This window comes from Abramis brama, assembly GCF_963993115.1.
Source record: "Abramis brama genome assembly, chromosome: 5".
Taxonomy (NCBI): domain Eukaryota; kingdom Metazoa; phylum Chordata; class Actinopteri; order Cypriniformes; family Leuciscidae; genus Abramis; species Abramis brama.
This window is the reverse complement of record NC_139967.1, coordinates 15,003,374-15,025,900: the sequence shown is the minus strand read 5'-3', so window position 1 is coordinate 15,025,900 and position 22,527 is coordinate 15,003,374. Positions and strand designations below refer to the sequence as shown.

Here is a 22,527-nt window from a genome sequence, read left to right as displayed (position 1 = left end):
CAGATTCTCTCTTCGTTGTGGCTTAAGGTACGGTTTTGATATTGTGCTGAATATCACCAATAATTTTTGTGTGCTAAACAAACAATAGCTCATTATTCCTGCTTGAGATAGATGGAAAGACACAATACAGTTTCACCTTGCCTATTCCTCCAACAATACAAGTAAATTCGGGATATGGCACGCGAGGGACCTTTTAGAGCTTTTTATTGCAAGGAAACATTAGCGCAAGCCTAAAACAGCAATGAATGCGCGCGCGCCAACCTGAACCACATGAGTGCGCGCGGAGGATCAGCGCTTAGTATACAACACGGGAGGGTGAATGCTTCAGTGTAGCTTCAACGAGAGGTCTGTGCGAATAAAGTCCACCTGCTACAATCTTACGGAGCTTAACGATGGACCTATTTGCGCAGACTGCATTTGGCTTGCGGTGAGGTTTACGATCAAGCGAGCACTCATGCGCTCGCGCAGCACACACTGCTGAGATGATGTGGGAAGGTATGAGAGGTTACGAGGAGAAAGGGTCAGTGGTAACCTCGAGAACGAAGAGCACACATCCAGAGAGCAGCCAAATCGATACTGTTGGATACTGTTGACGTTTTCGAGCTCCAGAGCTGTGTGTGGGAATACTGGGAATACCGTGGAGCACTGAGGGACTGTTCCCCAATGGAATGCAGAGAAGACAGCGCAACTGCCGCAGTGACTGAAGTTGGTTTGTTGATCCATTCAATAACGGATGCTGCCTACGGTGTATTTCACCAAAAGAGATAACGAAATGTACCAGAAGACAGTAGATCTGTGAGCAAACTCTTATTTATTTCAGCATCCACGAAGTATGTTCTCGTGCTGTATGCACACACAAAAAGACGCACGCTCACAATTCACATGACTTGTTTTGATTTGTTGAGCAGTTTTCCAGGTGTCTTGATCGATAGTCGTCGTCTGCAGTCCTGATCCGCGCGGGATGGTCGAGACGCTGAGCATCGCCGTCATCGGAGCGCCTGGAGTCGGGAAAACTTCTATCATCCGTCAGTTTATTTATAATGACTTCTCTGAGACTTACAATCCAACCCAAACGAGATACGTGTACAGACCCTCGGTCATTCTTAACGGTGTTATGTACGACCTGAAGATTTTGGATGTCCCGCCAATTTCCTCCTTTCCTTCAAGCCCTAGTCAGGTAACTTAACTGGTACAGCTACTAACGTTACTAACAAAGTGCTGGATGCGTAAACACACATGGCATTAAGTGATTAATTACAGTAATAACATTAATTAAACAACATAAAATGTAGAATAAACACATGGGCTAATGTATTCAACAGATAAAACATAAGATTTTACTGTAACAGTTAGGCGACATAATTGTCTTGTTGAGGCTATAGGCCTAATATTTTAAACGTAGCCTAAATGATGAGGTCATTCAACCTTTTCATCCCAAAAACATTTATTTTATTTTTTTAAAGTATTTAATACATTTTACATTTAGGCCTACATGTAGTCTCGTTAAATCTATTGAAATATTTTCCACTAATGCTAAGTTTATTAAAACGTTTAGGCTACTCTAGCAATTTCACATTCACATACACACATACCATACACTAGTCACTAGTCACAAGTATTTGAGCACTGGATTCAACATCACATATCAAATCAACTCCTGATGAACACAATTATTATTTTTCATTTAGGCCTATTGCTGTGTCTTTGGAAGGCATTTGTCTTTGAAACACATTTAAAACATGTCATGTCACGTGCCATTATTGTAATTTTTATTATTTTAAAATGATTTATTTCAATTTGAAAGTTTTATGATTTATTTAGGCCTAATTATTAGCTTTTCTTAGTAAACTCAAGAACCCCAGTTTGGTAAATCCTGACGTAATTTAGGCTAATATTTAATGCACTTCGTGTTGTTGATAACAAAGAATGGAATGTATTTTCTTTCTCTTTGTATTTTTATATCAAAATAGTGCAATGTGATAAATGAGTTAGGTCAAAAGTAATCTAAAAAAGTAATCAAAAAGTAGTCAGGGCCCGGTTCCCCGATAACGCTCACTCTTAGCGCGCTAAGAAGACTCGAAAGATATATCTTACCAAAGTTGTTTATGTTCCTAAGTGTGTTCCCCGAACCATACCTTAGGAAGCTGCTTAAGATATACCTTCTTACGTGCGACGTTACCGGGTGCTGTCTGTGGTGATGGTGCTGAATTGGTTGATATTGATGGCTCGAGAATCAATTATTCTCTCGTGCAGGGGCTGCTTCTCTGCATTAAAGCGGTGTTCTTTATAAAAGAAGCACTTCAGAAATAGTTGAAATTGCAGTTATTAGGACTCATGGGATAAAAATAAACCAAACTATAATAGCCTACATATGTTAAAATTGTATCATATATTGCTGCCATAATAACCATTTCAAATTTTTACGTGCTTTCTTCTCTTTCCCATTTCTGTTCGCTGAGGTGGAGCTGTGATGAAATATTGTTCTTGGAAATACTTTCCAGCATTTCAGTAATAAAAGTGTAGGCCTACATCTCGGTGCTCGGCAGTGATCAAAAAGGGTTTAAACAGTGGATTTTGAATCTCTTCTTGTAAACTCAGAGATGTGGATTCAGACTGCAATTAAATTAACACACGACATGTTTGTCAAAAAACAGTAGGTAGCCTACTAATTTGGCCAGGGATTTTTACGCGGGTTGGGTGAGAAAAAACACTGACATTATGGATTCGGAAGGCAATAAAATCACCGACTCACCCCTATAAATGTTTAAAATACCATACAAGCCCATGAGAAACAATATTAGCGTCCGAATAGGACTTAACTGACAGTAGCCTATGCTTTCACTGGCCTTTAAAAGCGTTTTTAATTAAATTAATAATATTGTATAATAATATAATTAAAAATCTAACAACAATCAGTGTAATGACAATTTTATTCTTTGCATGAAAACACTTGAATTAGCCTAATTGAATACTGTCTGGGTGTATTAAAACTTCATAATTATATTCGTATAGACCTGCAACAGTGATAAGGTAAAGCTATAGAGTGGTCCAGACCAACCTTACGAAAGTGTGACTTACAGAAGATATACTTAGCGTACGAACGTGTCGGGAATCGTGCCATAACGTTAAGAGAGAGGTTAAGGAATAGGTTAAGAACTACTTAGCGGTAAGAACGTTTTGGGGAACCGGGCCCAGATTATTACCTAAAATGTGTAATGTAATGGGATATGTTGCTAATTAAAAATTTTGTCATGTAATTTGTAATCAGTAACGGACTACAATTTGTAAGTAATCTACCCAGGACAGTTACTGTTTGACTAATTTTTTTTTTTTTTTTTTTACTGCGTACAATTCATGTCACGTGATTTGTGTGGTTGCGCTCAAACCATTAGCGCGTGTCTGCTTCCTGTCACTCGTTCTCGCACTTAAATTGTTTTATTATTATTTGGGCCTAAGAATCTGTATAAATGTGGTTAAGTTTTAAGGCACAGTGGAAGAGTTTTATTAATGAATTGTAAAATTTCCTCTCAAAAATATGCCACTTTTTTAGTGATGGAAATATGTCTCGTGTTATAAAGGCTCAGGAGCCTGTTTTTAATGGGAAATTGATTCTTAATCCACCAGTTTGACCTTGCACCCGTAAACTGTCTCTGGCATGCAATTATTCAAATTCACACTTTCCAATCCTTGAAAAAACAAAAAAAATGTGTTCTTGTTTTGTTCTTGTAAACTTTAATCAAATCAAAGTAAATCTTTTACAGATCCATAAATAGATAGAGATTCCTGAGGTATGTTAGTGTATTGCTTCAGGAGAGAGGGGCTTTCCTCAGGAAAAAAATATCTCATTTTGGAGTAGTTGCTATGGAGACATGGCTTGAACTGAGCATCTGTAAGCTTATTTTCTGTATCCTCCCTCTGGCAAATATTTCTCTCTCTCTCTCCCCCGTCCTCCCCCATCTCTCCCTCTCATCTTTCTCTCTCTGTCACAAACACACTATTACTCTTCCTATTATTTTATATAACAGTCTTGGCATTTAACGCACCCATCCAGTTATGCTTGTTAGAAGATCATCAAATTACTAAAGTTTTGGAATAATCCACAGTGGCAAAATAATCTGTTTTTGTTAATGAAGTGTCAGAACTAGACACATCATATTTTGCTAGTATTTTTACCAATACATCTTCAGGTGTTCTTGCATCACTTGAGTTTTCTGTTGAAACCACCAACATATTCTGTCAGTCACCTGTAGCATGAAATGCAGTGTTTTGCTCAATCCTTCTCTCTGAGATCTACTTTTGTCACGGGTTCTAACCCTGCTCAACTGATTGCAATTTTCATTTTTTAGGCTTGATTAGCTGTTGCATGTATGCATGATTGGAGCTGATAACAAACTCTGCAGGAAGGCAGATCTTTAGAATACATCTGCTAAGAAGTTAAATGTAATTAATTTGTGCTATCATCATTTACATCAGTTTTAAATTTATTCATTTTGAAGATGTTTTGATTTATCCAAAGCGATTTACAAATCAGAATAATTCAAGCATGCAATTAATCCAAGTAGTGCTGCTATGTCTAATAGCTAAATACCAGAGTATTACAATGCTAGATCCTACAAATCCTTACAAATCCAGACAAACCATTGCCGCTCAATTCTTAATACTGTCAGAAACTACTTGCAAGACATGTCTCTTCAGAGCAAACTGCTAAAAATCCAGAATACCCTTTTCAAGGAATATGATCTTGTTCAATTTTGGATTTAAATTATGGTTATTCAAATATTCCCTTTTATGCATTGTGTAATATAGCTGTTTGTGAATGTAAATATTCTGCAAAGTTGTAAGTTATTGTCTCCCAAAAGAAAGAATGGACTCTGAACCGCCTATACCAGTCGTTTGTAATCCGAATCCCACTGTGTGACGGTTGTACGTCACTAGAAAATACATTTGCATATGTCTAATTTGTATGTTGTCAGCCCTCGAACAACTGGTCCCACCTTCAAACACGTAATTTTACTGACAACTCCATGCTTTTCAAATCTCGGAGTTCAATGTGGGATTCGCAAAACGCTTGCTCTTGAAAGATGGGTCAGTAGTAGTACCCAGATTATTTGGACCAGCTTGCTCCTCAGAATCACAATCTGTAAGTATGAATAATTATTGATGTATATAATTTCTACCGGGTGTTCAAAATACGCAGTTTTATGTTTTATATTGTGTAAGTTTCCGGCTAACCGGCTCACGTTATAACTCACGTTATTACTGTCTTTTTTAAATACTTCTGTTAAGCGGCCGTGGGCCACTATTACCTAAATCTATCTATAAATGCTGATTGTCTGTCGTTCTTACTACTTTGAGGAAAGTTAAAGAATGGAGCAAGATTTGAACGTTTGTTACATCAGTAACTCACGTTAGTGCTGGGCTATCATATGCACCGTTATTGATACAGTTTCCGCATGTGCACCGCAATAAATTAGAAATATAGTATACACATCTGTTTGTTGATGGACATACAATTGTTAATGCTGATGCTGATGCTAATGCTGATCCTCACGATGGTTACAGATGCAACATCTCATAATGGACCTCAAAATGAGTAGTGTATCACTAGGTGCGTTTCCATTACAGATTTGCGCAAAACTTTTTTCTAAATGTTGACAAAAAACTATTGCGGAATGATGTCGTTTCCATTAACTGATGTTATGCGACTACAACGTCATTTTTTCCTCTCGCGATAAGTCATTCCAAAAATCATAGCAACGGACGTTGTTAGGTTTATGTATATCCCAGCCACTGCACTGGCCATTATTATTAATCGAAGAAGACGTATGTGTGTTATCCAATCATTAATGTCAAGGAAACACCCTTATACTTGAGAGCGGCACATATGAGGTGTTTCTGGGTGTTTCTCCCTCATATCTGCTTCGAGGTCTTGATTGTGGCATTTCTTTGAGGTTTAGAATCCAGTATTCCTGTAATTCTTCTGTCTTTTATGAATTTAATAAAGAACTCTGTCTCGTATTCTGTCCAAACATACCATGTCATCCATGTCAGCTGACCTGTAAATGCGCAAAAACTGTTTCCATTGCAGTTTTGCAAAATATTTCTTTTTCGAATTGCTTGAAAAACCACGAGCGAGCGTAAAAACTTTTTTGCGATAAATGGGATTTTTTGCGGAATTGACGTGTTTCGGAGGTAATGGAAATACGACTACTGAGAAACGTCCTGCTGAAGTCGTCCTTACGATGGAGGTTCAGGTTGAATAACTAGATATGGATTGATATGGTAAAATCAACGTCATCGTTACTGTCTTTACAGTGTGTACAATCGCTGAGCTGTAGGAAACCTCCGGACGCCGAAGCTGAAGCATAGACAGTATATAAACTGGACACAGCGACCCCATAGACTTCAACGGAGAAAAGTGAAGCAAATTAGAAGCTCTCACTTCCTGATGGCTGAGCGTACTGCGCAGACTCAAACTGAGCTTGACGACGTGGATGTGACGTGAGCCGCCTGTCTGACAGTTGTAAGTCTTCTAGTAGCTGTGCCAAGAGAAATCTGAATCATTCCCTTCCGAATCTTGCAGAAACGGAGAGCGTGAGTAGGTGTCCATGAGCTAGGAGCAGGAGCAACTTTATGACTCTCTATGGGCTTCTCCCTTGACTTTATGCCTCCACGTCCCCCTGATTGACTGCGAGCTTCTCCTCCTGTCTATACGGTAATTTCCAGAGAGTCGCGTGGTTATGACGCAATCGTTAGCCTACTTTTACAAAAACGGCTTCTACGGGGCCATAACGTAAGATACAAGGTAATGGAGCCTTTTATAAATTTTCGTGTTTCTTTAGAAATAAACAATGGACAAATGGAGTCTTTAAACGCCTCAGATGTAAAGTTATTCGCTGTCAAAGTGACGCCAAAATGAATGGGAGTCAATGGCATGCTAACAGCAGGTGATGGCTTGTTAGCCAATGGCGGCCCCCGGGGGTGGTACGCTATTCGAGAGCTCGATTACCCCCCTGAGCTGAAGTTTATTGTAATGGACATTTTCTTTCCGACATGCGCTGTAAGTGGTAGACTATTTACACAGACTGGGCCATCTGACCAATCAGAGCAGATTAGCTCACGGAAAGGAGGGATTTAGAGAGACTGATTCATCCGTCAAGTCGTTTGATAATCATTGAAAAATGTGGTGATGTGCAGTGAATATTATGAGAAAATTAAAGTATTTTTGAACTTTGATGCATGTAAACCTGTTTTAGGAGACCTCCAAAACAAAATGAGCCTTTAAAAATAGCATAATAGGGGCACTTTAAGACTGACACAAATTCAACAAAATTATCTCCAACTCCCTTTAGGTTTGAGCAGGCCCGGCTCCAGCTTTGAGATGTAAGGTGGGCAAAGTGACATTCCTCTTCCTGGTGGGCTGGAGTTTTAACGTTACTGTATTTTTTCCCTGTAATAGATTTTGAAACTTTATTTTATAACAAAAGGGGCAGGTCCTCAAAGGTACTCAATATATAAACACACAGGGCTTAACTCTAAGGAGTTTACTGGTTACTTGCCCTGCCACACACACACACAAACACAAATAATAAATATAAATAAAAAAATAGTATTTTAATTAAATATTTTATTATTGAATTAAATAATGTTAAATAAAGACAAGTAAACACTACAGTCAGTATAAAATAAGAACAAATGAACAAATTACAAGCAATAGCACTAATAAATTTAATAGAACAAAAAGATACAAATAAAATAAACTGATTTCAGGTAGTATTCAGGTACGAAATACTATAATGTTTAAATTAAATATATATTAATCCTATTAAAGCCAAAGAATTATTCAGTCAAGATCAGATTTTATTTTATTTTGTTCTATAATTAACATTAAAGGAGAACTCCGGTCAATTTTAACATTGAGCTCATTTTTTTGTAAATTTGGAGTGCTGTCAGTACAGAGAACAACGACAAAAATCGGTGTTGCCTACACCGTGTTATCCTCTTTTTAAAATTTGCACCCTGTTGACTTAAATGTGGCAAGTTTTAAACCTGCTTTTAGCCTCTTAACATCCTTGATGTGTCATTACAAGTGCACAGCCAATATGAGTGATTCCTTCAGAGTGAACACGGTGAATCTGACTGCAGTAGATGTGAAAGATATGAATAAAAGTGAAGTTAATTTGGCCAGCGCTGTATTTATTTCCTGTTTTCGGTCGAAGTCCATAGTAGTCGATTGTTGAGTTCACGCGCGTGATCATAGTTAACTAAGCAACAGTGGAGAAAATACACATCAGATTTTCTCACAACTGTTTGCATTCATTTAGAGTTTTTTTTATTTTTTTATCTCAGTTAAGACTATGCTTACGAGGCAAAATGGGCAGTTTGCTGTAATTTTGTGTTTATTCGTCCGTTTAAGACGCAAAAATGTAGGTAGGGCAGATTCTGGGTCTTAGCCCTATAGTTTATGTTTAACATTTTTGTAAGCTTTATATTCGAATCGCTGAACATGCAGACACACTTTTAGCAGAGGTCTAGTGTTTCCCTAGGTCTGTCTCCCTTTAGGTTTGTCATCGTCTGAAAGATTCTGTGAGGTTTACAGAATGCAAAATGCTACTTGTCAGGGTTTTTTTCACTTTATTTTGCCTGGAAGTCCTTTAGAGTAAATTCCCTGCATCGTGACCACTTCACAGAGCTTGAAGCCCCACTCCAGATAGAGACCACCAAGGTCACCCCGGCAACAAGTGATTCTTTTGATTGTTGCTAGGTTCTTTATTGCATTGACAACAGTGAAAACACAATGAAAAATAAATATTATTATAGACTGGAGATGTTATTTTAAACAAGGGATTGATCCTTATACGTGGTGCCAGGGAATCAGAATCAGTGTAAGTGGTTTTGATGTCATGTCAGCAAAATGGAATTTAAAAAATCATGAACGTGCAGGGATTTTGGGGAGTTGGGCATTGCTTTAAGTTCTCAGAGCACATTAAAACACTGCAATCTAATTGAGCTGGAACACACTGCAGCTTAACATCATTTAGCTCTCTTAAAGGCACAGATGGGCTGCAGCACATAAAGGAGAAGGTGTGTGTGTGTTGATACATCTTTATTAAAATGCTTCTGGCTTCTTGTGACAGGTGCTAGTGTTTGCAGACATTTATGATGAAAAAAACAAAAACAAAAGGTCAGTTTCGATTTTTCTAACCACTAGCAAATTCATAGACAAAAAGTGAAGTATAGCTTAAACCCAGAAGCTAATAAAAACTTAGCCACCTAAAAATTGACATAAAAAGCAACTGCTTGCTTCAAGCCTAAAAGTGATGCACTATAAAGCTCAACTCACTGTTACTGCAACATTATGCAGACAAAAAGCATGACTGACCATTTATTTAAAAATAGTTATGTTTTCAGATTTTTTTGTGTGCAAGCAACATACTGTATAAATCACAAAAAAATGTTATGTAATTTCATTTATATATATATATATAAAAACATTTTTTTATTTTTTTTATTTAGATATTTCAGACCTGTTTAGTTATGGTAACAATGGCTATTATCAAGACCAAGTCCTATATCTATTTGAATGAGGGAATCCTAAAATGTTGAAAACTGCTTGTTGAACTCACAATTAAATAACATATTTCAAATCAGCAAGAAAATCTAACTTGAACTGTCCTTAATGTTGTTTCTTATGCTCAAGTAGCATTAAAAAAGCTTGTTTTTCAGGCTAGACCAGCCAATGTGCATATAAGCGCGAGTCTCAGGTTTCTATGGGAACCGGAGCTTCTAACAGCAGCTTCAGCAATCAGTGATTGGCTCTTTTATTTAGAAGGTGGGATGTATTACACCATATTGCGTGTTGCAGTTTCTCCCATTCATAAGTAATAGGAGTGAACCGTCTTTCTATATCTATAGTCTTTGCTATTACTTAATGGTATGTGTAATGGAAGTGGAAGGTGTAATGCACAGGTAGTTTCCGGTCAGTTTAAGCACGTTCAATATTAAAGCGCTGCTTTCATTGAAGGGCGCACACACATTCATTTATATTCGATTTTTTTTCCTCCAGCTATGACAGACCTGTTTAGTTATGGTAACAATAATTTACCATAATACCAATTCTCAATTCTGATTGGCTGGAAGGTGTGCGTTCAAACCGTGTAATGCACAGATTGTTCCAGTCAGTTTAATGACAGTTCTATATTACTGCACTGCTTTCATTGAAGCACACACACACACACACACACATCAATCACACAGAGAGATGGGAGATTGCGCTGTGCACACAAAGAAACAGAAACCTCTGCTTTACGTTGGGTGGTTCTTTGCCTCCACATTGTGCACAAAAATCATGTAATGCACATCAAGCTGTGGATTATCCCTGGCATATTCAATGCTAAAATACTCAAAAAAATGCTATCCTCACATCTCCCAATAATGCATCATGGCTCAGCGAAATATGTCCTGTACTCTAAATCTCTGTACTCCAATGCAATGTGCAATAGTTTCACACAGATCTGCTGAGATTCATTGTATAGACAACTGTGAATAATAATTTTTGACTGCTTGGCAACTTTGGTTAGTGAATGTCACAGTTTGTTCACATGATGCCATGGCAGATGGATCAGATCAAAAGCCAGCATGATTCAGGATTTCCTATTAATGCTCTTGTTCTCTGTGAATAATGACAACAGGGAGCTCAGTGACACATTCCCCCATGTCTGCAGCACTTGCTTGATCATGTAATGGTCCGCAGAATGTGATAGAATTAATTTTGCCCAGAGCCATGCACTTCCTCCTGAACTAGGTTACTCACCACTAGCTGAGGACATAATGTGTTTGTGTGCCTTGGGGATTTTGGTTGCACTTTTAGCCAATGGAGTTTAAGAATATTAACTTTGGATTTTGTTTTTCCTGCTCTGTGTTCTGACACGACTGATTCTCAATGGCCGTAGGGTCTTGTTTCATTTAGCTCTGGGTTGTCACTTAGTGGCTTTGAAATTGACACTGCCAACTCTAATTTTGGGAATACTTTTTATTGACGTTGACTCTTCATTCCATTCTCTTCCTTTCATTCTATGGTTCTCGCTTTTTCTCTCAACTACACTGTCTATTTCAATCCTTTGATAAGGGTCATTTGTGATGTGAAAGATAATTTTGTTTCTTAAACAATGATCTGATAATCTATAATTCTTATAGGTGTTTGAACTGCAAATGTGATTATGGTCTAACCAGTTTAGATTCATACAAAATATATACAAGTAGCCACTCACCCACAGCTTTAACAACTTTTCAACAGAAATAGAATCTTTATCGTGGAATATTCCTGCTAGAGTGAGATTTCTCAAGCTTTTGAGTCAAATTTTAAATTCATGGCTTTAAAACAAATGCAGTTCAGCACTGGGTTGTCTCAAGGACAGATGTTCTCATTATTTTCGTCACGCCTGAAAAGTGTAATCTCTGATTTAGGATGCATAGTCATAAATCACAGTGTCAGCGAGTAGTAAAAAGAAGAAGCCAATACAATAAATCTAGCTGTACACCTCAGCATAAAATTAAGAAATATAATTCATTAATTATAGCATCAATTATCAGGGACTGAGTAACAAATAAAGATGATGCGTAATAATGTGGCATGTAATGATTTAACTGAGACATGCAGTTATTTGTCTAAGTGCTTTTCTGGATTATTTTTACTTCCACATTTGGCACCACTGTATATAACCTGACTGTTTCATATATAAATTAATGCTGTGCTGAAAGTATTTGTTTTGCCTTCAGTCACGAATAAACAGTTGGCTTAGAAAGAAATATTCAATATTAGGTGAGAAAATCAATGCTTAGGTATGCTGTTAGAAAAAACTAATTTTAGTCTACTCCTTTATTTAAACCGTATTAAAGGTAGGGTAGGCAATTTTGGAGCAATAGCAAGCTAGCTTTGAAAGCATAAGATCCCACACTCCCTTCAGAGCGTCTCCAAAGCCACGTCTCCTCAATAACACAGCCAGAGCAGATTCTGCAAAGCGCCACGAGAGACGCCATTAAATTACCTCATGTCTCACAGCACACACAACATAACGCAGATTCATTTCGGCGTTGATAGTGTTGACATAGAACGTCACGGGTTGCCAGCTTTTTAATACGGTGTTATGACATGGTGTGAAAGGACATTAGCTTGTTGTTTTGGTTCAGGAGGAACTGTAAAAGGCCGCTGCTGTTTGTTTGTGGCACTCAGTGACTCTGCGTAGCCTTAAGGAACGTGCTGATGATGCGTGATGTCTGCACGAGCAGGTGCGCGGAGGTATGCAAATTCATAGGCTGATAGGCAGGTAAGAAATCCTGTCCAAATGATTGGACAAACATTTTTTGGTTCTGAGACTTCCACAGAAGATAGATGTACATTTTTGCATTTTTATATGATTTTATTTATATAATAAAATTATATTTTAAAAATAAAAAATATATCAAATGTAAAAATAATATAAAAAAATAAAACATTTTAATGTATAAACTACATTTTTAATTTCTTTCTTGCTCCTGTTTTAGCCTAACAATAGTATCTCTCCGAGCTGTCCATTCAGTAGAACATCAAACACGTACATGGATCAGATCATGTTTTCGTGAACTCACTTGGCAGCTTTCAGCAGCACAGTTACCCATTCAGCAATTTCTGGTGGACGTCTTCCAAAGTCCCAGAGATCTTTTTCCTTAAAGCGGATACCTTCCTTGCCCAGAGGAGAATGCTGAATCATGATGAAAGTGAATTTGAATGTGTCCTCTCTCTAACTCACACTCAAAGGGGAGAACGGCACTGTGGCTTCACAAGGAGAGAGAGACAAGCTTCTATTTTTAGCTTTCACAGGGAAGCAGCGCATCTGAAACATCTAACAGGCACACTGAGGGAGCGTTTATGTCAGAACAGTGCTCCACGGAAAAGACCGGAAGCTTTAAGGCTCATGTTTAATTGACAGGGATTGGTCTTGCGCTCTGGATCCATAGTTAATGCCCAAAACCGGTGTAGATAATTGCTTCAATCTACCAATGATCACTGAGCTAGAACTCCATGAAATCTCTTAGAATATTGAGTTTGTGCTTAATAGGGTCTGAGAACTGTCAGATTTCCCAGTGGAGACGGAGGGTAAGGCATATGTTTTTGATATGCAGGAAATTGAAAAAGATGGAAAGAGCAAATGAGAAATGAGGGGGGAAAGACAGAGACTTCATATTCAGCATCAAGGACTAAAGCTAAAGACACAAATTCTCTCCCCTCCTATATTTTTGGTTTTATAGAAGATCAGTCAGAAGCTGGAGCGTGTGATAAGAATGCAGAAAGTGAAAATTCTGTCATGACTTGCACTGTTTTTGGAGAAAGAAAAAAAGTCTCTGAAAGTCTGTGAGGTCCAAATGCTGTTTTTGACCCATCATTGTCTACAACTTATTTTGTGTTCCGCAGAAGAAAGTCATACAGTTTTGGATTAACATGAGGGCGAATGAAAATGATGGTGAATTTTCATTTTCAATTGAAATATCCCTCCTCCCTTGTCGGTTTATGCTATAATGATTTGCCAGTGTGTTTATCTGCACGCCTAGTTGCTTACATTATTACACTAATGAGTGAGTGTGAATCTCAGTGCAGCATCAGAGGGGTCATCTCTGAGTGTAAAATATTAGCAGTGTTCTGCTTTTCTAACGTCGTAAAAGGATGAAGGTAATTATTTCCCTGTCAAGACGAATGGGCAAACACTGTCTTTGACAGTTGGCATCGATTTTCTTTACAAGCAAGATCAGCTTGTGACAAATGGCTTCAATTTGACTTCCCCCTCTCACTCGATTTTTCTTCTGTTCAACCCCAACACACACACCCACAGATGCAGATCACAATCAATATGGCAATTAAAGGATCTACTGGAATTTCACCAAATTCTAGCTCTATCCAGTACAATCACTGATTCTTTAGAGTTTGGTTCATATAGGGATGTTGTGTGGATAGTCTTGTGACTTTTGACAGCATGAAGTCTTGTCCTTTTTAGCTTAAGTTATGATCACAGTGTTTTGCATTGACAAGTGTATTTAAAGTCAGCGTGAGATGGAAACTGCGATCATCTTTTCTTCCCTATTGTGATATATATCCAAGTGAAACTGCTTCTCGGAAAAAAACAGTAGGGTGAGACTTGATTTAGTCCATTGATTGGATTGTTTTGTTTTTTTTGTTTACTGATTGATGTTGACATGTTAATGGAGGTGAGAGGTTTCGAGATGATGTTGTGAGGGGGAGGGGAAATACATTTTTTGATGAATAATTACATGGGCACATGAACTTTTTAAAAATGATGGATAAATCATTTATAATAAACAATGCAATATTCCATTAAAAAATTAAAAGAATTAGAGTAATAATTTAAAAAAAATCCATTCCACAGGGACTTTAATAACGTGTGACTCTCATTATTAGCAGTTGAGGCGCTGCTGTACGAACAAATAATATCAAACAAAAGATGTTGCACATTTTTTGTTGTACAATATTCACTAAAAATTCACGCCAATGCAGATCATGTTAAAATCAAATAATACAATATTTAATGTCATGCTATGACATGATGTACTACATCTGATGATGTAAATGAATAGTGGACTTGATATTCAGTTCATTTCATAAGAGCTTCCTTAGAAGAGGGGAAGGAGGGAGAATGGAGCTGAGGTCACTGTGTCACGGTTGAAGATTTAGCTCGCTGCCTCTTTCAGCTGTCCCTCATTCAGCGGTGATATGTAATTACTGTGGGTAAATCATTACTATTCATTGGCTGCAACCTTACCAGTTCTCCCCCTCTCTATTGAACTAATGAGATTGGCCCTATAACACACCAGCATACAAATGACAATAGACACACACACACACACACACACACACTCCTGAGTGCATGTTGTGCTCTCAATGCCTTGGTCAGAGTATAGATAGTTGCCATTAGGAACAAAGAAAACTGTTGTACAAAGAAATGTGATTCGACATAAATTTGTGCTATTTTCTTTACCTGTTTATGCCTTTCCTGTAATTAAAGTCACATTCAGTTATATGGGCTTCTTTCATGATTACCAGCAGAGAACTTGTGCTTCATTAATTAAAGGTTTGTTCAAAACCTAAAGCAAAATTTTTGCCTAGTTTTTTTTTTTTTTTGGACACATTTCAACAACATATTATATTGTTTGGGCTGTATTTTATTTCTCTCTTTTTTGGCCTTTTCTAGAAATAAAATGTATTTATTGCAGTTATATTATAGTTACAGTGGTGGTCATAATTATTTGCCCCCTTGGTAAATATGATCAAAGATGGCTGTGAAAAAAAAAAATCTGCATTGGTAATCCTTTTGATATTTTATTTTAAAAAAATAGCAAAAATCGAACCTTTCATTGAAGTAAAATAATTGAAAGTGGGGGGGAATCACATTTTGAAATAAATGTTTTTCTCCAAAACACGTTGGGAACAATTATTTGACCCCTTTTATTAAATACTTTTTGCAACCTCCTTTTTCCAAGATAACAGCTCTGAGTTTTCTCCTATAATGCCTGATAGTTTGGAGAACACCTGACAGGAGATCAGAGACCATTCCTCCATACAGAATCTCTCCAGATCCTTCAGATTCCCAGATCCATGTTGGCGCTTCTTTTCTTCAGTTCAGCCCACTCATTTTCTATTGGGTTCAGGTCAGGAACTGGGATGGCCATTGCATATGCTTGGTTTTGTGCTCAGTGACCCATTTTTGTTTTGATTTTGATGTTTGTTTTTGGATCACTGTCCTGTTGGAAGATCCAAACATGGCCCGTTATAAGATTTCAAGCACAGGCTGTCAGGTTTTGATTTTTTATCTGTTGGAATTTGATCGAATCCATGATGCCATGTATCTGAACAAGATGTCCCAGGCCTCTGGCAGAAAATTAGGCCCACAGCATTAAAGATACAGCAGAGTATTTCATTTTACACATTTGGTACTTTTTTTATCCCTGTGTGCACCAAACCCATATTAAGTGTTTGCTGCCAAAAAGCTCTTCTTTGTTTTGTTTCATCTTTGTTTTGTGCTCAAATGAAACAAAAAAATTAGCTTTTTTATTTTTAAGGAGTACAAAAGGCTTGATTTTGGTGGATATTTGAATACTTTTACTAATCCTCATCTAATCAATCTTAGCCTGCTTTAAATTTGTCGCTACACTTGCATCACTAAGCTTACATTAAAATGTCTTCATTCTGTCATTCATTGCGAAGTCTTGTGTACGTCTGTACTACATTTCTGAGCCTTGTATCCTTGTTGTCTGTGTCTTGGTTTTGATTAGTGGTGGGCAGATTGAGGCTTCGTGGAACAGGGTTAGTTGAAAAAATGTGCTATATTGTGTCAAGGCTTCAACACCCGTCTCCACGGTGACCCCTAGTGGTCAGAACAGTGTAAATGCAACAACATTTTTTTTTTTTATAAATTGTTTTATTTGTTCTATGATTGGCTCAGCTAAACAGGCCAATAAGAGACTATTAACTACCATTACTCATTTTAATTATACTAATGTCTAAATAAAACGTCTACAAATGTATAAAACTGATCAGAGATCAGGTAAAACCCATAGACACTTGTTCATTGGTTCTCAGTGACTCCTCATATTAAAGCAGGGCTCAGTAGTTTCGGGATTTCTTCGCTGTATTCTCGCTTTTTGCTCGCAGGTTTCTCTCTAGAGCTCCCCCCACAGCTTCGGAATAGATATTTGACAACACTGTTGTAAAAACTCGTTGGCGATTCTCAGACACCAGAGGCTAGTAGATTAACGACATCAAAGCAGATGGGACATTCTTTAAAATGTCTTCTTCATTCGGGTTCTAACAGCGTGAGGGAGCGCAATAATGACAGCATTTTAGCATATTTCTTCTGGCCGTAAAGCAATTGTTTACATCGCAAGACCTGATATCACGCGAGACTTTCTGACGCGGCGGCCGGCGGCCCGCCGGCTCAAAGTTGCAAGTGCGTATTTTCCGCTCACGGGCACCAGGGGGGTGCGAAACGACCACCATTCAACCCGAAATAAGTAATATAACCATTCCAATGACTCCGAAGCTGTTCAGTTAAGGTAAAAAAGTTACTTAGAGCACCTTTAATGGGTTGACTGAGATCATCGCCCCCAGCGGTGAACCATTGAAATTTTGAAGTGTTCCGAAACGTTCCGAAACAGTTATGACATAATGCATCCCCGTTTACTGAAATTACGTGACTCTGGCAGTTTGATACATGCTCCGAACCATTGATTCGGAACAAAATTCATGAAGCAGTGTTTTGAAATTGCCATCACTAGTTTTGATCTTTTGCCTGTTGCCCTGGATTTCTCTGTTTGCCTGTGCCTTGCCTGTCATTGTTTGGACTGTTTACCCTGTGCTTTTGACCTCTTTTGGACTATGATTGTGGATTATCCTTTCGATAAACTACTACGTTTGGAGTTTCAACCCGTGTATCTCAGAGCGGTACGTGACACAACCTTGCTAGGCTGTGCAGTTACAGTTTCTTGACCTTAAATGTTTTACTTCTATGTAACCTAACTGCAACCAAAATGCAGCATCGTGCAATGTGGTAAAAAATGTTTTATATTTGATTGGAAGGTATTTGAACATTGGCCTCCTAACATTGCAAATAAACAAGTAATTATCTGTTGTTGTTTTTTCCAGCAGTCAATCAGTCATCCTCTGTTTGATTAAGTGTTTTTGTCTGTTTGTTTCCATCAGGAGTGGTTGGATGCGCGGTGTAGAGGAGTCCGCAGTGCTAACGCCTACATTCTGGTCTATGACATCTGCTGCGTGGAGAGCTTTGAGTATGTCAAGATGATCCGACAGCAAATTGTGGATAACAGGTATGACAGAGCTCATTCGGAAACTGAAATTACTCACCTCAAAGAATAATAGAGAATGATTATCATGTTATAGTAGATCCAATAAAAAGACATTCCTTCTGTTATTTTTAGAGTGGGACCAACTGTGGTCATTGAAACCATTTTTTACTCAGCTTAGTAGCACATCAGCACAGATTAATGTGAATGTATCAGCTGCAGTGACAAACTACTGATTGGTTTTGATGTTTTTAATAACAGTTGGCCCTTGTTTCCCCAGCTGATGCTGAGATAATAAGGTGACATTTGAGAATATGGTTGAGTGACAGTTACAGAGCATAGACACTGTCACCATTCACTACAGCTGATAAGAATATAATAGATGCCAGTGAGAAAATCTTTTTACATATGCAGGTCTTGTGCCCATAAATTGTGTGCAGCATCATATATTTGCATAAAGGCCTTATGTGAACTGAATGAATGACAGAAAATGCAGCCATCTCAACCCTTAACACTGTCCCTCACCCACAATGTCAAACCTCTGTTTTACAAATGCTTCACATTCTCACTGCATTTGCTTTGAAAACATTTCTTAATGCAAAAAAAAGTTCTTTGGACAATTTTTTTAATTATTTTTAATGATCACTTATTGGTTCTAATATATATATATATATATATATATATATATATATATATTCCCAATAACTAGAGAATGCATGGAGATGTATGTTGAATGTATACTCAATATACATGCAGCTGAGGTAGAAGATCTCTCAAAAGTGTTCTGACTAAACATGGACTTGAAAGGTTTGAGAGATAGCGAGGGTGTAGACAGGGGTGTCATACTGAGAAAGCACAGATAAACCGTATGAAGGGGATAAATCAGCCAGACACGGACATGACGGATTGGTGTGTAGACTTATGAAGCACAATGGAATTGATGTGTGACAGATTATTCACTTCTTTTGTGCTGATATTACTCACATTCTCTTCTTTCTCTCTATTTTTACACAAATATTGAAATACATATATAACAGCATAAATCCTCAGTTTTTGACGGAACTAAAATTAGCAGAATCGGAATAATAACAGTAATAGTATTCGTTTTAATATTAAAATGAATAAGATGGAATGGCCTTAGGTCCTCAATTACACTTAATGTGTTAAATTAAACCTATTAAATATTTATGATACGCAATTTGTGTACACATGGTCCCATAATTTGTTATTATATAAAGATACTCAAAGCCTATATTAATTGGCCAGACATTTATTTAATAGCTACATTTATTCATATATAATTTTTTTCTAAGCAAATGAGAAAGTACAATCTCTCAATTTCATTTGATCTCCTTGTGCACCATTGAATTGCCAATTAAATGTATTACACTTTTTTCAATTGAACAAAATGCACACGCTTGCGTTTGAAGCCCCCTGAACATGAAACGCTCTCATTCTCCATTATGTGCGAGTGTGACCTTCAAGCAGTCAAGCGAGAAAGGACACACATCATCATTCTCCAGCACACATTATAAGCTCTGTGCCTTTTTTTGTAGAGAGTGACAAGGAGCTGAGAGGCTTTTAATGTTTGTGCGTGTGTCCGTGCATGTTTGCTGAAGATAGTTTGCAAACATGAACAAATATTATGTTCAACATAAATATCATGTAAGAAATGGATCAATACTCATGTGGTCGGTTTGTTTTACTTGATAATTCCCTCTTAAGACTTTTTTTCTATCGCTCTTCCCACCTCTCTGTCTCTTCTTTTGTCTTTCCGTAAGAGTGGGCAACAGTAGTGAGGTGCCCATCCTGGTGGTTGGCAGTAAGCGGGACCTTCAGCGGCAGCGGTTCACCCAGCGCAGGGCCGTGTCTGTACTGGTGAAGAAGACCTGGAAGTGCGGTTATGTCGAGTGCTCCGCCAAGTATAACTGGCATGTGCTTCTGCTCTTTAAAGAGCTCCTGGGAATAGCCGTGGCGCGAGGACTGCGCCCAAACCACACCTCTATCCGTCTCCAGGGGGCATTGCAGAGGAACCGCTGTAATGTCATGTGACAGATATGTAGCCTTTTTTGAATTTATGCTTATTTAGGACCAGTTTGTGTTTTCAGATTTTCCGTGCTTTCTGATTTAAACTGGTCCTAAGTCAGTATACTTAAAGTCAACTTTGCTGAACCACGAGGATGGAGCTTTGGTGACAAACTGTCAATCGAAATGGCTGGAATACTACCACCTAGGGGCCTCTGTAACTGATGCATTCATCTGATGGATTACCTTACATACTACTGATTTCACTTTTCTCCAGCGTTCTCTAACAAACAGAAAAATGGAAGCAGATAAGGGTTTTTTTCATCTTACCAAAGTCTGTCAGGATGAGAGTGAGATATTGCATTGGCCTCAAACAGAGTATAATTTATTTCCTTTGATTTATATTCAGATGCTGTGTATTCCAGAGTGACCGTTTTTTAACTGTTGCTTGGAAACAGCATTTATGAAGGGATAGAACATAATTAGGGTTTGGGAATAATGATGAGTGAAAGTTTGAGAACCCTTTGGAATTATCTGTAGTTACAGTGCCATTTAAAAACAGCAACAAATGAGATGATATACCAAGTTCTTATGTATCATGGTCATCTTTAGATTAACATTCAGAAGCAATGACATACTCCTCATTGGCTCGTTTCTCTTTTGCAAAACTGCTTCAGGACATTAATATTGAAAGAGCTGCACACTTCAGATCCTGCCACAACATTTCACTTCATAAACCTGACTAACCATATGCTGCACCTCACAGACAAACACCTCTCTATTCTCCCATTCCCTGTGTAGTAATTCTCTGGTCCACCTTACAAAGACCCGGCAAAAGTGTGTATAATATTCGTACAGTGTGGTTGGGGTGACATTTTCTTGTTGGAACAGCTTTCATTTTAATGGCAAAATGAATGGTTTTAATTCTTTCTGATGAGCTGTCCTTCCATGTACACCACTCCAGTTCAGTGTTTTGTCCCATGGTTGATATTTGAACAAGGGAACAGATGCCTGCAGATCTTTGTCTGCTATCCTGGACTTCCTTAAATCACGCTCAATCAGACAGATGTAACAATGGCAATGAAGTTCTTCTGTGGGTTCACAGTCTACCTGAGTGTGGATTTGTGAAGGCCGTAGTCAATAACTTAACACTTTTTAGCCTTATGTGAACATCAAAACACTTCCTCTGAAGCCCATTGATTAGGTATATGCCAAAACATATTAACTGCATTGTAATTTACATATGCCCTGCCAAATCTAGTAACAATGGCAAACATCCTACCTCCTAAATATAGATCATTGAAGAAATGAGGCACAAAATAAAGTCTTCCTCTGGCAGGATAGTGAGGTGTCATGTACAGATTTCAGCAAGCATGTACACATGCACTCGAAAAGCTGTGAGAAGTGATGATAAAGCTAACAGATCCTCTGGGGCTTCCCTAAACCTGAAGATTTCTGCTGAACCAAGATGCAGAGGAGGCTTTTACTGCAGTGGACTGCAGTCTGTATGGCACAATCCACATCCTCTCTGGAGGAGCATTTCTGAATGCAGAACACATTAAAGTTAATGTGGTTCGTTCAGTGTCTGCAATGAGATTCAGGTTTTTTTTTTTTGGGGGGGGGGGGGGGGGGGGTACTCTATATCAAATGTACTGAAATAGAGATTGTTCTCTGGACATGTACTGATAGTCGGCACGAATGATTGGTTGGCTGTGTGGAAGTGTTGATTCAGAGCTAGAGCTGTCGCACTGCTAGACTGAGAAAATTGATGGTCCCCGAATGCTTTCCTATTTTCATTTTCCTAAGACATATTTTCATACCAGACAGAGTGTGCACAGGAGAAAAATCCCTCGTTCCTCGTAAATGCAACTCTGACAGCCATCTATGCACTTGTACACATCTTACATGACTTAAAAGAGCTGAGGACTTCTGTCAGCAGATGGAAACATAAATAAGTTAGTAACTTTGGTCATCCTTCAGACTTTTTTATCATAAAGAATCTGTTTTCTGTTCAATGGAGCTGCATGCTTTAATTGGCAAAACCTAAATCATTCAGGGGTAAATTGCACTGACGTATATTGTATGCACCTACATGAGTGAGTGCAAGCAGATCTTTGTAACACAACTTGAGCATTGTTTTTGTCTTTTTTGTATAATGTTAGTGTAAAGCTTAGCATGTAGTTTAAGTGTAAGTGATGGAGATGCAGTCAGGTTAGTGTTCTAAAACAGCAGAGAGGGGCTCATACATTTGCATGCCACACAGTGTTATGGTTGTGGACTGAGGACTAGACAACATGTAGCAGATGTCATGTTCTTGTGGAATGTGTCCTGTGCTAGTAATGTTAAAGGCTTTAGACTGAACTTTCAGACATGCTGAATATGGATTCTCTTGGTAGGACTGTCTGATATTTTTTTTTTTATGTCAATTTGTTTTAGATTTTAAAGGGCTACCTGCTTTTTCTAATATGGAAACAAATGTTGTCTTTTTAGTAGTTGTAATGTTTCATCAATGAAAATTTAATAAACCCTTTCAAACGACGTCTGAGCTATTCTCCTCGCATGTTTAATATTTTATACATCACTTGTGTCTGATATCCCAATCTAACTGCTTGTACCACATTTGAAGCTCTGTGGCGACATCAACTGGTGAGATCC

The 22,527-nt window shown here is 38.0% G+C and overlaps 1 protein-coding gene across 1 annotated transcript; it reads left to right on the top strand.

Moving 5' to 3' along the window:
• Positions 1–40: 40 nt before the first annotated feature.
• On the top strand, positions 41–22,411 carry rasl10a (RAS-like, family 10, member A). The gene is made up of 4 exons (XM_084115354.1): positions 41–795; positions 909–1,177; positions 17,747–17,871; positions 19,629–22,411. Exons 2-4 carry the CDS (start codon positions 962–964, stop codon positions 19,897–19,899), a joined length of 612 nt encoding a protein of 203 aa, XP_083971480.1. The 5' UTR covers positions 41–795; positions 909–961; the 3' UTR covers positions 19,900–22,411.
• The last annotated feature ends 116 nt before the right edge of the window (positions 22,412–22,527 follow it).